This window comes from Nerophis ophidion, linkage group LG01 (assembly GCF_033978795.1).
Source record: "Nerophis ophidion isolate RoL-2023_Sa linkage group LG01, RoL_Noph_v1.0, whole genome shotgun sequence".
Lineage (NCBI taxonomy): Eukaryota > Metazoa > Chordata > Actinopteri > Syngnathiformes > Syngnathidae > Nerophis > Nerophis ophidion.
Window position 1 is genome coordinate 6,097,088 of NC_084611.1, and position 16,047 is coordinate 6,113,134.

General features: G+C 41.6%; 2 protein-coding genes across 2 annotated transcripts in view; both read right to left on the reverse strand.

Annotated features, from left to right (window-relative positions):
- LOC133553184 (zinc finger protein OZF-like) overlaps window positions 1-16,047 on the reverse strand; it is an 839,429-nt gene that overhangs the window by 762,944 nt on the left and 60,438 nt on the right. The window lies entirely within an intron of this gene.
- On the reverse strand, window positions 1,931-13,842 carry LOC133549576 (zinc finger protein OZF-like). The gene is made up of 2 exons (XM_061895173.1): window positions 13,534-13,842; window positions 1,931-7,545 (listed from the first exon to the last, which is right to left on the reverse strand). Exons 1-2 carry the CDS (start codon window positions 13,616-13,618, stop codon window positions 6,074-6,076), a joined length of 1,557 nt encoding a protein of 518 aa, XP_061751157.1. The 5' UTR covers window positions 13,619-13,842; the 3' UTR covers window positions 1,931-6,073.

Here is a 16,047-nt window from a genome sequence, read left to right on the forward strand (position 1 = left end):
CCAGGGACCCTTGGGTTGCGCACGGCCACTCTTCCACTGCGCCACGCCGTCCCATGTATACATATATATATATACATATATATATGTATATGTATATATATATATATATATATATATATATATGTACATATATACATATATATGTATATATATATACATATATGTATATATATATATATATATATATACATATATATACACATATTTATATATATATGTGTATATATATACATATATATACATATATACACATATATACATATATATACATATATATATATATATATATACATATATATATATGTATATATATATATATGTAGGTGTGGGAAAAAATCCCAAGACTACTTCATCTTGAAGTAGTCTTGTGATTTTTTCCCACACCTACATATTGCGCTCTACCACGGTATCGAGCACTATTCTCTGGATAATCCAATCAAGACATATATATATATATATATATATACATATTAGAGATGTGTGGATAGGCAATTATATCATATGCATCGCCAAAGTCGTCATCCACCCGCCATCCACCCGCCGTACACCCGAACCATTGAATATAATGCGCCACACATTTTTGATGGGAGACAGGTCTGGACTGCAGGTGGGCCAGGAAATTTACCCGCACTCTTTTACTCTGAAGCCACGCTGATGTAACATGTGGCTTGGCATTGTTTTGCTGAAATAAGCAGGGGCGTCCATGATAACGTTGCTTGGATGACAACATATGTTGTTCCAAAACCTGCATGTACCTTTCAGCATTAATGGTGCCTTCACAGATGTGTAAGTTACCCATGCCTGGGGCACTAATACACCCCCATACCATCACAGATGCTGGCTTTTCAACTTTGCGCCTATAACAATCCGGATGGTTATTTTCCTCTTTGTTCCGGAGGACACCACATCCACAGTTTCCAAATATAATCTGAAATGTGAACCCGTCAGACCACAGAACACTTTTCCACTTTGCATCAGTCCATCTTAGATGAGCTCGGACCCAGCGAAGCTGGCAGCGTTTCTGGGTGTTGTTGATAAACGGCTTTGGCTTTGCATAGTAGAGTTTTAACTTGCTCTTACAGATGTAGCGACCAACTGTAGTTACTGACAGTGGTTTTATGAAGTGTTCCTGAGCCTATGTGGTGATATCCTTTACACGTTTTTTGATGCAGTACCGCCTGAGGGATCAAAAGTCCGTAATATCACTTACGTGCAGTGATTTCTCCAGATTCTCTGAACTTTTTGACAATTTTACGGAGCGTAGATGGTAAAATCCCTAAATTCCTTGCAATAGCTCGTTGAGAAATGTTGTTCTAAAACTGTTCGACAATTTGCTTACAAATTGGTGACCCTCACCCCATCCTTGTTTGTGAATTACTTAGCATTTTTTGGGAAGCTGCTTTTATACCCAATCATGGCACCCACCTGTTCCCAATTAGCCTGCACACCTGTGGGATGTTCCAAATAAGTGTTTGATGAGCTTTCCTCAACTTTGTCAGTATTTATTGTCACCTTTCCCAACTTCTTTGTCACGTGTTGCTGGCATCAAATTCTAAAGTTAATGATTATTTGAAAAAAAAAAAAGAATGTTTATCAGTTTGAACATGAAATATGTTGTCTTTGTAGCATATTCAACTGAATATGGATTGAAAAGGATTTGCAAATCATTGTATTCTGTTTATATTTACATCTAACACAATTTCCCAACTCATATGGTAACGGGGTTTGTACGTTATTTCAACGTTGATCATAACGTGGTGAAATGGAGGTTGGTGCATCGTCAGAATGTGTCGGGAATTTAATGTTATTTTGATGTTGATCTCAAAATCAACGCTGTTTCAATGACTTTTTGCTATTTGGGTACACAAAGTAAGTTTTCATGGAGAACATTGCATGCACTTCTGATGCAAAGAAAAATGGATGACTCCAAAATGGTTTAAGATTTTATAAAAGCCAACAAAACAAGATAGTAAAACAACTAAAATACAGTGAAGGTAAATATGAAGATGTGTCCACATGCAACAGGAAGTGAACCCGAGTGACCTCACATAAGCAGAAATAATATCATGAAATGAGAGAAACTAAACATTTAAACTCTCAACAAACACACATTTCTGTCTGGATCAAACTCTGGATCAGTTTTTAAAGGCCTACTGAAAGCCACTACTAGCGACCACGCAGTCTGATAGTTTATATATCAATGATGAAATATTAACATTGCAACACATGCCAATACGGCCTTTTTAGTTTACTAAATTGCCATTTTAAGTTTCCTGTTGAAAACGTCGCGGAATGATGACGCTTATGATGACGCGTGCGCGTGACGTCAAGGATTGTAGCGGACATTTTGATCCAGCACCGATCCCAGCTATAAGTCGTCGGTTACACAGTATTCTGGACATCTGTGTTGCTGAACCATTTGCAATTTGTTCAATTAATAATGGAGACGTCAAAGAAGAAAGATGTAGGTGGGAAGCGGTGTATTGTGGCCGCCTTTAGCAACACAAACACAGCCGGTGTTTCCTTTTTTACATTCCTATAAGCCAGGGGTCGGGAACCTTCTTGGCTGAGGGAGCCATACAAGCCAAATATTCTAAAATGTACTTCCGTGAGAGCCATAACATTATTTTTTAAGACTGAACACAACTAAATGCATGCATTTTTAAGTAAAACCAACATTTTTAGAGTATAATAAAATAAGTCTCTCATTCTTTTTAATAACAGTTATTCTGAATATAACCAACAATAAATAAAATACTTCTTACCATTAATGCGACTTCTCGAACAGGTGCGGTAGAAACCGGATGGATGGATTAAAATGCATGAGAATGTTTTATATTTTGAACGTTTTTTTTTTTGACACTGTGACTAACAGCAGAATTATTCATTACTTATCGTGTTAAACAATGTCAGCTAAGATTTATCTGAGAGCTAGACGCAGTCATCAAAAGAGCCACATCTGGCTCTAGAGTCATAGGTTCCCTACCCCTGCTATAAGCTGACGGTGAAGCTTTACTATGGAACAGAGTGGTCAAGCCTAACATGGTTCCCTACCACATGTCAACCGGCAGGTTTCGGTGAGAAAATGGTGGCAATAAGTCGGCTCTTACCGTAGACATGAGCGGAGAGTTTGCGTCGTTCTTCCTGCAGCTGCGGACTCTCTTGCCTCCTCCCACCGGCCACCCCTGACCGTCGGATGCTTACACCGCGGAGGAGAGGGGGGAAAAAAAAATCTCGCCCGGCTGCCTTTCCTCGTCGAGAAACGTGGCTTCCCACACCTGTGGCCACACCCCTCCGACTTTCAGGTACGACCATATAATCTCACTAAAACACTAGTAACACAATACGCAGATAAGGGATTTTCCAGAATTATCCTAGTAAATGTGTCTACTAACATCTGAATCGCTCCCACCGCCCTCGTCTTTTTTTACTTCTTCACCGACGTCCCACTGGGTGTGAGTTTTCCTTGCCCTTATGTGGGCCTACCGAGGATGTCGTAGTGGTTTGTGTTGTGGTTTGTGCAGCCCTTTGAGACAATAGTGATTTAGGGCTATATAAGTAAACATTGATTGATTGATTGATAGTCCTTCACTCTCACTATCCTCATCCACAAATCTTTCATCCTCGCTCAAATTAATGGGGAAATTGTCGCTTTTTCGGTCCGAATCGCTCTAGGTGCTGGTGGCCATGATTGATTTGAGGAGCTCCACAACCCGTGACATCACGCGCACATCGTCTGCTACTTCCGGTACAGGAAAGGCTTTTTTATTAGCGACCAAAAGTGGCATACTTTATCGTGGATGTTCTCTACTAAATCTTTTCAGCAAAAATATGGCAATATCACGAAATGATGAAGTATGACACATAGAATGGACCTGCTATCCCCGTTTAAATAAGAACATCTCATTTCAGTAGGCCTTTAAGTACAGTTGCTGTGATCCCATCAGGGTTAAGAGAAGGGCATTTTTTCAGGAACATTTATGGGCTTGGATTTCATGGCTGAAAGAACTTGGCTGATTTGTGGGCTGCAAATTTTGGAGTTTCTTACCATTCACATCAAGATGGACAAAAGTCTGCGGGCTATAGAGCGTTTTCCGTTCGGGCTCCAGTACTCTGGAATGCCCTCCCGGTAACAGTTCGAGATGCCACCTCAGCAGAAGCATTTAAGTCTCACCTTAAAACTCATCTGTATACTCTAGCCTTTAAATAGACCTCCTTTTTAGACCAGTTGATCTGCCGCATCTTTTCTTTTTCTCCTATGTCCCCCCCTCCCTTGTGGAGGGGGTCCGGTCCGATGACCACTGGCTGTCCAGAGTCGAGACCCAGGATGGACCGCTCGCCTGTGTATCGGTTGGGGACATCTCTACACTGCTGATCCGCCTCCGCTTGGGATGGTTTCCTGTGCACGGGACTCTCGCTGCTGTTTTGGATCCGCTTTGAACTGAACTCTCGCGGCTGTGTTGGAGCCACTATGGATTGAACTTTCACAGTATCATGTTAGACCCGCTTGACATCCATTGCTTTCGGTCCCCTAGAGGGGGGGGGGGGTTGCCCACATCTGAGGTCCTCTCCAAGGTTTCTCATAGTCAGCATTGTCACTGGCGTCCCACTGGATGTGAATTCTCCCTGCCCACTGGGTGTGAGTTTTCCTTGCCCTTTTGTGGGTTCTTCCGAGGATGTTGTAGTCGTAATGATTTGTGCAGTCCTTTGAGACATTTGTGATTTGGGGCTATATAAATAAACATTGATTGATTGATGAGCTGCATATGTGGCAAGAAGCTCAGTCTTATCTTTTGTCTCGCTAAAAGTCTGTCCCTTATGTTCTAATGGAGGAACAGCAGGGGTCTAATTGGTTCTCTGGTATTCAGATTTTGATTTCAAGTACAAAGTCAGACTACCTACGCTCGTTTTGGGGCAATTTCCCCCCTTCCTAGTTGGCGGAAAATGTTGAGTAAAACCAACTCACGAACACATTGACCATGAGCGTCAGTCTTTTTACTTCCCATGATTGGGTGGAGTTCTCGGATAGTGTCAATATGCTCAGATTTTACATTGTGCATCGAATCATCAAAAATGAACACCAGGCAACTTGGAAAGTGTAGTTTCAGGCAGATCGATTCATGTTGTTGGTGTTCAAAGTCAGGCATAGAGGAGCTGGTAAAAACATAACTGAACAAGACTACAAATTCCTCCCCAGCTAAAATCATCTTCAGGTTTGAACATCGATGACATCTATTAAAACAGACAAGAAGCAAATAATCAAACAGAGACAGAATTCAATTTGGCTCAATGAGGAGAAACGTATACATCTGTACCCTTGTACAGTGTCGAAAAAAGGTCCACGTCTCCTCTTTTATTTGGATATTCCCTGTTTCTAAAGGAAGGGGTGGGGGGTGGGGGGGGGGGTATGTAAATGGCTATTGTTTTCAGTCATATTAACCCCCAAAAAAAAGATGCCTCGGGCTTGGGCTGGTCCTGGATCGAGCTTGGGCAAGTCTTGGATCACAATGGATAACCCCTCCCCTCGCCTCCCATCGTGCACAATGGAATTTTACAAGCTTTTGGCTTGTTGCAACAAAGACAGCCTCTATCTGCTCGCCCGAAGTTTCCGAAAAGGTAAACTTTTGTGAAGTGAAGTGAATTATATTTATATAGCGCTTTTCTCAAATGACTCAAAGCGCTTTACATAGTGACACCCAATACCTAAGTTACATTTAAACCAGTGTGGGTGGCAATGGGAGCAGGTGGGTAAAGTGTTTTGCCCAAGGACACAACGGCAGTGACTAGGATGGCACAAGCAGGAATCGAACCTGCAACCCTCAAGTTGCTGGCACGGCCACTCTACCAACCGAGCTATGCCGCCCCATAACTTACACATAATTATTCTAAAAATCACCATGTGTGTTGCGTCTGCTGAGGAAATAACTCATCTTTGCTCCAGAAAAATTCCCATTCGTACGAAGACCTCAGATATTTTTGTGAAAGAAATAGTGAATTTATTTTGATGAGGTCCTGGATTTGGGTGGATGTCGCCACATATGAACAACAAACCAGTAACTTAACAGCTAATTGGTTATTCTCTCTTGTGTGTTCTCATGTGTTTTACTGCGTCTTCATTGTGATGTAATATTTTACCGCACACTGAACAACTAAATGTTTTATTCTGTTTAAAATTCAATACATGTCGGTTCAAACTATGTCCGGAAAAAAAGCTTTTCGCACAAACTGAACAAGTGAATGGTTTTTCTCCGGTGTGCGTTCTCAGGTGTCGAGTCATATTGGTTTTTAAAGCGAAGCTTTTACCACAAACTAAACAATTATATGGTTTTAATCCAGTGTGTAACTTTATGTGTCGAGTCAACCCTTGCTTGGATACAAAGATTTTAACACAAACTGAACATTTAAATGTTTTTCCTCCGGTGTGTGTTTTCATGTGTTCAGTCAAATGGTAGTTTTTACTAAAGCTATCGTCACAAACAGAGCAATTAAACATTTTTATAATTGTGTGTGTTTTCACGTGTTCAGTCAAATGGCTCTTTTTGGTAAACGTTTTACCACACACTGAACATTTGAATGGTTTTTCTCCTGTGTGTATTCTCATGTGTTGATTCAAACTGCTCTTTTGAGAAAAGCTTTTGCCGCACACTGAGCAATTGAATGGTTTTTCTCCTGTGTGTATTCTGGTGTGTTCAGTCAAACTGCTATTTTGGGCAAAACTTTTACCACATATTGAACATTTAAATGGTTTCTCTCCGGTGTGTATTCTCATGTGTTGATTTAAATTTGTCTTTTGAAAGAAACTTTTACCACAAATGGAGCAACTACATGTTTTTTGCTCTTTGTGTGTTATTATGTGTTGAGTCACACCTGAACTGGAACCAAAGCTTTTACCACAAACTGAACAATTATATGCCTTTCCTCCTGTGTGCCTTCTCATATGTTGGGACATATGGCACTTTTTAGTGAAACCTTTACCGCAAACTGAACAATTATGTGGTTTTTCTTCGTTGTGCTTTCTCATATGTCGAGTCAAACTGCTCCTTTGGGAAAAGGTTTTACCGCACACTGAACATTTAAATGGTTTTTCCCCTGTGTGCGTTCTCATGTGTTCAGCGAAAAGGCTCTTTTTTGTAAAGATTTTAGCACAAACTGAGCACCTCAAACAGGTTTTACCTCTCTTCTTTTTAGAGCATTCAGAGTGTTTGTTGTCAGTGTGAGTCCTCATATCACCTTCACAGTCTGTATCGCTGCTCAAAGTTACTTCAACTTCATCTTCAGCATCACTATCTGATAGTGGAGCTAAGAAGTTGTCTAATTGTGGTTTCTCTTCATCACCTTCAGTCTTCACAGAGACAACAGTCAGTGGAAACTTGGTGTAATCATCTTCCTCTCGTCCTAGAAGACACTCTCCCTCCTGAGTGATGCAGAGTTCCTCCGCTTCCTTTTTAATGTGGAGTGGTTCTGGAGTCTCCTGCTTCAAATTGGAATGGCCTCCCTGCAGCTGAGGCGGGAATTCTACTGGATGACCAATCGGCTGGTGGATGTCTACAAGACACAAGCAACACAAATAATCTTTACTGTAGCTTAGCCGTGATCCATGAGATGTTTCTCCTTAAAGGGGAACATTATCCCAATTTCAAAAGGGTGAAAAACAATAAAAATCAGTTCCCAGTGGCTTGTTGTATTTTTTGAAGTCTTTTTCAAAATTTTACCGGTCTCGGAATATCCCTAAATAAAGCTTCAAAGTGCCTTATTTTCAGCTCTCTGCGAAGACACTGGCCATTTCCCTGTGACGTCACACAGTGCTGCCAATGTAAACAAACAATGGGAATACCACAGCAAGATATAGTGACATTAGCTCGGATTCAAACTTGGATTTCAGCGACTTAAGCGATTCAACAGATTACGCATGTATTGAAACAGATGGTTGGAGTATGAAAATATTGAAGAAGAAACTGAAGCTATTGAGCGAATAGCTATTGACGCTATTCATAGCCATAGCATGGCTGAATAGCTGCGTTAGCATCGCCGGTAAAATGTGCGGACCAAACGATCAGGACTTTCGCATCTTTTGACACTGGAGCAACTTAAATCCGTCGATTGGTAAGTGTTTGTTTCGCATTAAATGTGGGTGGAAGGAAACGTAATATAGTTGCAAATGCATCTGCAGGTTATCCATACATCTGTGTGCCATGTCTGCTTTAGCACCGCCGGTAAATAGCATGTTAGCATCGATTAGCTGGCAGTCAAAATCAACAAAACTCACCTTTGTGATTTCGTTGACTATCGTTGCAAATGCATCTGCAGGTTATCCATACATCTCTGTGCCATGTCTGCCTTAGCATCGCCGGTCAAATGTGGAGACACTCTGGTACATTCAATGGGGGTCTGGCGGCAGACACTTTGACATCTTGGGGCCAGTGGTGCAACTTGAATCCCTCCCTGTTAGTGTTGTTACACCCTCCGACAACACACCGACGAGGCATGATGTCTCCAAGGTTCCAAAAAATAGTCAAAAAAACGGAAAATAACAGAGCTGAGACCCGGTGTTTGTAATGTGTAGAAAATGAAAATGGTGGGTGTGTTACCTCGGCGACGTCACATTCTTACGTCATTGCTTCCAGCGCGATAAACAGAAAGGCGTTTAATTCGCCAAAATTCACCCGTTTAGAGTTCGGAAATCGGTTAAAAAAATAGATGGTCTTTTTTCTGCACCATCAAGGTATATATTGACGCTTACATAGGTCTGCTGATAATGTTCCCCTTTAAACTTGCTTTGACGCCCTCGCTTGCTGTAGCAGATTACACACTACAGTGTATATAAAGATGGCGTAGCGATAAGGGATGCTCTATTGATCCATAAATCCTCCCAACGACAAAAGCTTGCCGGAGGCTAAGGAGAGGAGTTGAGGCTGTTAGAAGAGAAAGCCTCTCAAGTTGCGACTGATGTCCTGTTTGTACATTCACCTTACAGAGATGATGTAGTTCACAACAACACAAGCAGATGAGATGTGTTGTGGGCGTATGGACTGTTCTTAGTAGTTTAGTTTGTGTTTCAAGTGGCCGTCTCCACTTTGTTTAGTGTCAGAGGTTGACTGTTTTGTGGGCAAATTATTTTCTGAAACAAATGTTCCTTCTTCTCACGATGACAGAATTTAACTAAATTTTTGTGATATTCTGCGCTAAACAGCCGATTTGTTACGTTACCGGGGAAATAATATCACCTAAAGTAACAACCACAGTGGGGTCACAAACTTCTACTAGACGTGGTCTTTTTATCCTCACTCATCCATTTCAGATTTTAAATTGGAGCAGCAGGTTAACTCCGTTGTACGATCGAGTTTTCATCATATAAGACTAGAAATGTCTGATAGTATCGGCAGGCCAATATTATCGGCTGATAAGTGCTTTAAAATGTAATATCGGAAATTATGCGTATCAGTTTCAAAAAGTCAAATTAATGACATTTCAAAACGCCGCTGTATGGAGCGGTACATATCCCAATCAGCAGCCCCTCCCCTCTCACTTCTCCCACACACAACATAGGAGTTGACAACTGAAGCATGAGAGGTTTACTGGCGACGCTTGATGACCTCATCAAACCGCCGCGAGCGCGGCATAACAACAACAAGAGTGTGTTGTTGCCGGTGCTGTAGCCGTGGCTAACAAGGTAGCGAGCTCGGTGACTGACTAACGACACCATGTCTATGGTTTGGGATTATTTTATAAAGTGTGTCTGACGGATAAAAAAAACTGGCAATTTGCAATGACTGCAAAAAGTTGGTTATGCGAGGAGGAACCACCACGTCTTCCTTTAATACGAGCAATTTGATTTCCCATCCTTTTCAAGAATTAGAAGGAGGTACACGATGAATACAAGCAGAAGATGGATGAAAAGCAAACACCGAAAAAAAGTAATACCACACAGTTGTCGCTTAAAGACTCGGCCGAGAAAAAACAGAACTACAACAAAAACCACCCCAGGGCGAACGCCCACGTTATGGTCAGGGACAACGCACGCAGTATGTCAGAAGCTACGGTGGAGTTTGGTATGGCTTGTCTGCCCTGCATGGCGCACACTTTGCAGCTGGCAATGAACGGAGGTGCCCTGTCTCAACGCAGCATTTTAGAAGCTCTGACTGACTGGTAGGCCACTTCAAGCACTCACCACTAGCTTGCAGCACATTTGTGTTACTCATACAAATTCGTTGGAGCAGGGCGGATTGAGGCCAGTTTATAATTTCCTGTTATACAGTATACCAGGAAGTCTTGCACTAAAGGAGGACTACGTTAGTTTACTTGATGACTCTAGTATACTCTGGATTGAAGCTGTGTGCCTGCATTGTTTCAATAGCTGATGTTTTGAGGGATGTTTAAAAAAAATAATGCACTTTGTGAAATGGTAAATGGGTTGTACTTGTATAGTGCTTTTCTACCCCTTTTTAAAAGGAGCCCAAAGCGCTTTGACAGTATTTCCACATTCACACACATTCACACACTGATGCAAGGCGCTCACCAGGACCCATCAGGAGCAAGGGTGAAGTGTCTTGCCCAAGGACACAACGGATGTGACTAGGATGGTAGAAGGTGGGGATTGAACCAGTAACCCTCAGATTGCTAGCACAGCCACTCTACCAACTTCGCCACGCCTTCCCCCCGTGAAAGTCAAAGTTAGTATTTCCCATAGTTGTAGTCGGTATCAGGATTATCTCAGGGAGAGCATGTCCCAAATTCTAAACTGCAGTTTTGAGGCATGTTGAAGGGGAACATTATCAGCAGACCTATGTAAGCGTCAATATATACCTTGATGGTGCAGAAAAAAGACCATCTATTTTTTTAACCGATTTCCGAACTCTAAATGGGTGAATTTTGGCGAATTAAACGCCTTTCTGTTTCTGGCGATGACGTCAGAACGTGACGTCGCCGAGGTAACACACCCACCATTTTCATTTTCAACACATTACAAACACCGAGTCTCAGCTCTGTTATTTTCTGTTTTTTTTACTATTTTTTGGAACCTTGGAGACATCATGCCTCGACGGTGTGTTGTCGGAGGGTGTAACAACACTAACAGGGAGGGATTCAAGTTGCACCACTGGCCCGAAGATGCCAAAGTGTCTGCCGCCAGACCCCCATTGAATGTACCGGAGTGTCTCCACATTTGACCGGCGGTGCTAAAGCAGACATGGTACAGAGATGTATGGATAACCTGCAGATGCATTTGCAACGATAGTCAACGAAATCACAAAGGTGAGTTTTGTTGATGTTGGCTGCCAGCTAATCGATGCTAACATGCTACGCTAATCGATGCTAACATGCTATTTACCGGCGGTGCTAAAGCAGACATGGCACAGAGATGTATGGATAACCTGTAGATGCATTTGCAACTATATTATGTTTCCTGCCACCCACATTTAATGCGAAACAAACACTTACCAATCGACGGATTTAAGTTGCTCCAGTGTCACAAGATGCGAAAGTCCTGATCGTTTGGTCCGCACATTTTACCGGCGATGCTAACGCAGCTATTCGGCCATGCTATGGCTATGAATAGCGTCAATAGCTATTCGCTCAATAGCTTCAGTTTCTTCTTCAATATTTTCATACTCCAACCATCTGTTTCAATACATGCGTAATCTGTTGAATCGCTTAAATCGCTGAAATCCGAGTTTGAATCCGAGCTAATGTCACTATATCTTGCTGTGGTATTCCCATTGTTTGTTTACATTGGCAGCACTGTGTGACGTCACAGGGAAATGGCCAGTGTCTTCGCAGAGAGTCGAAAATAAGGCACTTTAAAGCTTTATTTAGGGATATTTGTAACAGTGTTCAAGTTGTTTATACGGCCACCCTCAGTGTGACCCGTATGGCTGTTGACCAAGTATGCTTGCATTCAGTTGAGTGTGTGAAAAGCCGTAGATATTGTGTGATTGGGCCTGCACGCAAAGGCAGTGCCTTTAAGGTTTATTGGTTTATAGTACTTCTCCCTAGGGCCGTGTACCACTTCATACAGCGGTGTTTTAAAAAGTCATACATTTTACTTCTTGAAAGGGATACCGATAATTTCCGATATTACATTTTATAGCATTTATCGGTCGATAATATCATCAGTCCGATATTATCGGACATCTCTTATTTAAAAGTCATCTTATTTTTCCATTCTACTTGACTTAAAGTAGTAGTGAGCAGTAACGTCTTGGTGATGAAGAATGGTTGAAATATTTCATTATTTTCTTTACACAAGCGCTTGTTTTGCTTTTCCACTTTCTTCATTTGACTTTTGCATTCTTTCATCTCCTCTGATGTGAACTCCACTGCCTTCTTCAAGCTAACAATCATGGCGGCTCTTTCTTTACATTCTTCATCAGTCGGCTAATTTCTATATTTTAAAGGCCTACTGAAATGAGATTTTCTTATTTAAACGGGGATAGCAGGTCCATTCTATGTGTCATACTTGATCATTTCGCGATATTGCCATATTTTTGCTGAAAAGATTTAGTAGAGAACATCGACGATAAAGTTTGCAACTTTTGGTCGCTAATAAAAAAGCCTTGACTTTACCGGAAGTAGCAGACGATGACATCACCGGTGTGAGGGCTCCTCACATCCTCACATTGTTTATAATGTGAGCCTCCAGCATCAAGAGCTATTCGGATCAAGAAAGCAACAATTTCCCCATTAATTTGAGCGAGGATGAAAGATTTGTGGATGAGGATATTGATAGTGAAGGACTAGAAAAAATTAAAATTAAAAATAATGTTAAAAAAAGGCGATTGCATTGGGAGCCAAGAGGTGTTTTTAGACACATTTACTAGGATAATTCTGGGAAATCCCTTATCTTTCTATTGTGTTGCTAGTGTTTTAGTGAGTTAAATAGTACCTGATAGTCGGAGGGGTGTGTCCACAGGTGTGTTGACGCCAGTCTCTAAGGGAAGTCAGGAAGCTGCATGGACGGCGTAAGCTCCGCTGATCTCCGGTAAGAGGCGACTTTTTACCACAATTTTATCACCGAAACCTGCCGGTCAACAAGTGGTTGGGATCCATGTTCGCTTGACCGCTCTGATCCATAGTAAAGCTTCATCTCCGGGAATTTTAAACAAGGAAACACCGTGTGTTTGTGTGGCTAAAGGCTAAAGCTTCCCACCTCCATCTTTCTACTTTGACTTCTCCAATATTATTGAACAAATCGCAAAAGACACAGCAACACAGATGTCCAGAATACTGTGTAATTATGCGATGAAAAGAGACGACTTTTAGCCGCAAGTGGTGCTGGGCTGAAATGTCCGCTCCAACCAATAACGTCACAAGCACACGTCATCATTCCGCGACGTTTTCAACAGGAAACTCCGAGGGAAATTTAAAATTGTAATTTAGTAAACTAAAAAGGCCGTATTGGGATGTGTTGCAATGTTAATATTTCATCATTGATATATAAACTATCAGACTGCGTGGTCGCTAGTAGTGGCTTTCAGTAGGCCTTGAAGGGCTTGAAATTCAAATAGTTTTCAAATGACAAAACGTCAAGTCACTCACCTTCATCTTCCGTCTTTATCTCCGTTGGTGATTTGCTGGAAGTTTCTGATTGTCTTTCACTTTCTCTTTGACATGACGTCGCCATCTTAGCATAGCAGTAGTCGTCCAACTTCTATCACGTCTTTAAACTTTCACTTTATACACCACGACATCTCGCCGAACTTCCATTTCGGGCGCTTTAGAAAAGAGGAATCCTTGAAGTTCGTGTGTCTATAGTTTAGTTAGAGAGCAGTTAAAGAGAGAAGTCACACACAGCCACTTTGTCCGCCATCTTGCTTCTCACCGAGCCTTTCACTTCCGGAAATACGGTCGGTTCTGCGCATGTGCAAGACCAACGACCTTTCATTCTTTCCTTATTTGTTTTTTTGTTTCTGCGAGGTCACGTGATGTGATGCTTGAATCTTTTTTATTTTATTAATAAAAATAAAAACCGCAACATAAACATTAACATGGAGTACTTCATCGTTCACTGCACAGAAAAAACATCCATCCATGCATCCATTTTCTACCGCTTGTCCCTTGTAATATATATTGAGGCGAGGTGATGAAGTTACGTCTCTCTTCACGTCAGACTTTTTACTTCTTACTTGCCGCCAGGTGCACAACAACAACTAAAACGTTGGCCAACCATAAAGTAACCCGAGTACGTCATGGCCAACTTTGACCAGGAGATGGCAGCACACAACCATAGATCACTCTAACATCCCTGTCAATGTTTCTTTATTCCATCCAAATTCTACCGCTTGTCCCTTTCAACCTTTATTCCATCCATCCATCCATCTATTTTCTACTGCTTGTCCCCTTTAACGTTTCTTTATTCCATCCTTCTATCCATTTTCTACTGCTTGTCCCTTTCAATGTTTTTTTATTCCATCCTTCCATCCATCTATTTTCTACCGCTTGTCCCCTTCAACGTTTATTTATTCCATCCATCCATCCATCTATTTTCTACAGCATGTCCCCTTCAACGTTTCTTTATTCCATCCTTCCATCCATTTCCTACCGCTTGTCCCTTTCAATGTTTTTTATTCCATCCTTCCATCCATCTATTTTCTACCGCTTGTCCCTTTCAACATTTCTTTATTCCATCCATCTTCTACCGCTTGTCCCTTTCAACGTTTTTTTTTATTCCATCCATTCATTTTCTACCGCTTGTCCCTTTCAACATTTCTTTAATCCATCCATCCATTTCCTACTTCTTGTCCCTTTCAACGTTTTTTTATTCCATCCATTCATTTTCTACCGCTTGTCCCTTTCAACATTTCTTTATTCCATTCATCCATCCATCTTCTACCGCTTGTCCCTTTCAACATTTCTTTATTCCATCCATCCATCCATTTTCTACCGCTTGTCCCTTTCAACGTTTCTTTATTCCATTCATCCATCTATTTTGTACCGCTTGTCCCTTTCAACATTTCTTTGTTCATCCATCCATCCATCTTCTACCGCTTGTCCCTTTCAACATTTCTTTATTCCATCCATCCATTTTCTATTGCTTGTCCCTTTCAACGTTCTTTATTCTATCCATCCATCCATTTTCTACCGCTTGTCCCTTTCAATGTTTCATTCATCCATCCATTTTCCATCGCTTGTCCCTTTCAACATTTTTTTATTCCATTCATCCATCCATCCATCCATTTCTACTGCTTGTCTCTTTCAACGTTTCTTCTTTCCGTCCATCCATCCATCCATTTCCTACCACTTGTCCCTTTCAGCATTTCTTTATTACATCCATCCATCCATCCATTTCCTACTGCTTGTCCTTTTCAATGTTTCTTTATTCCATCCATCCATTTCCTACTGCTTGTCCCTTTTGTTTCTTTATTCCATCCATCCATTTCCTACTGCTTGTCCCTTTCAATGTTTCTTTATTCCATCTATCCATCCATTTTCTACCGCTTGTCCCTTTCAACATTTTTTTATTCCGTCCATCCATCCATCCATCCATCCATTTCCTACCGCTTGTCCTTTTCAATGTTTCTTTATTACATCCATTTTCTACCGTTTGTCCCTTTCAACGTTTTTTAATTCCATCCTTCCATTTTCTTCCGCCCGTCCCTTTCAGCGTTTCATCATTCCATCCATCCATTTTTTACTGCTTGTCCCTTTCAACGTTTCTTTATTCCATCCATCTATTTTCTGCCGCTTGTCTCTTTCAACGTTTCTTCATTCCAGCCATCCATCTATTTTCTTCTGCTTATCCAAGGTCAGGTCACTGGGCAGCAGCCTAAGCAGGGAATTTTTGTCAAAGTAGATTTTTGTCAAAGTCTTTCTCCAGTAGAACGTGACTTTCCAGTCACGTCCGTATCCTCTCTCCCCTCCTGCTCTCGGCCGCCTACTGTTAAAGACAACGGATGGTTAGATTAACACGTACCATCTGGGAAATTTAATTACCTGTCAGCTCTGTCTCGCTGTCAGCACATGCCCCGCCCCCATCCGATGGTGCTCATCCGCAGGACCAGAGACAGAGGCGGTGACGTTTGCTCCTGTCGGCGCACTGGCTACACGACTGTT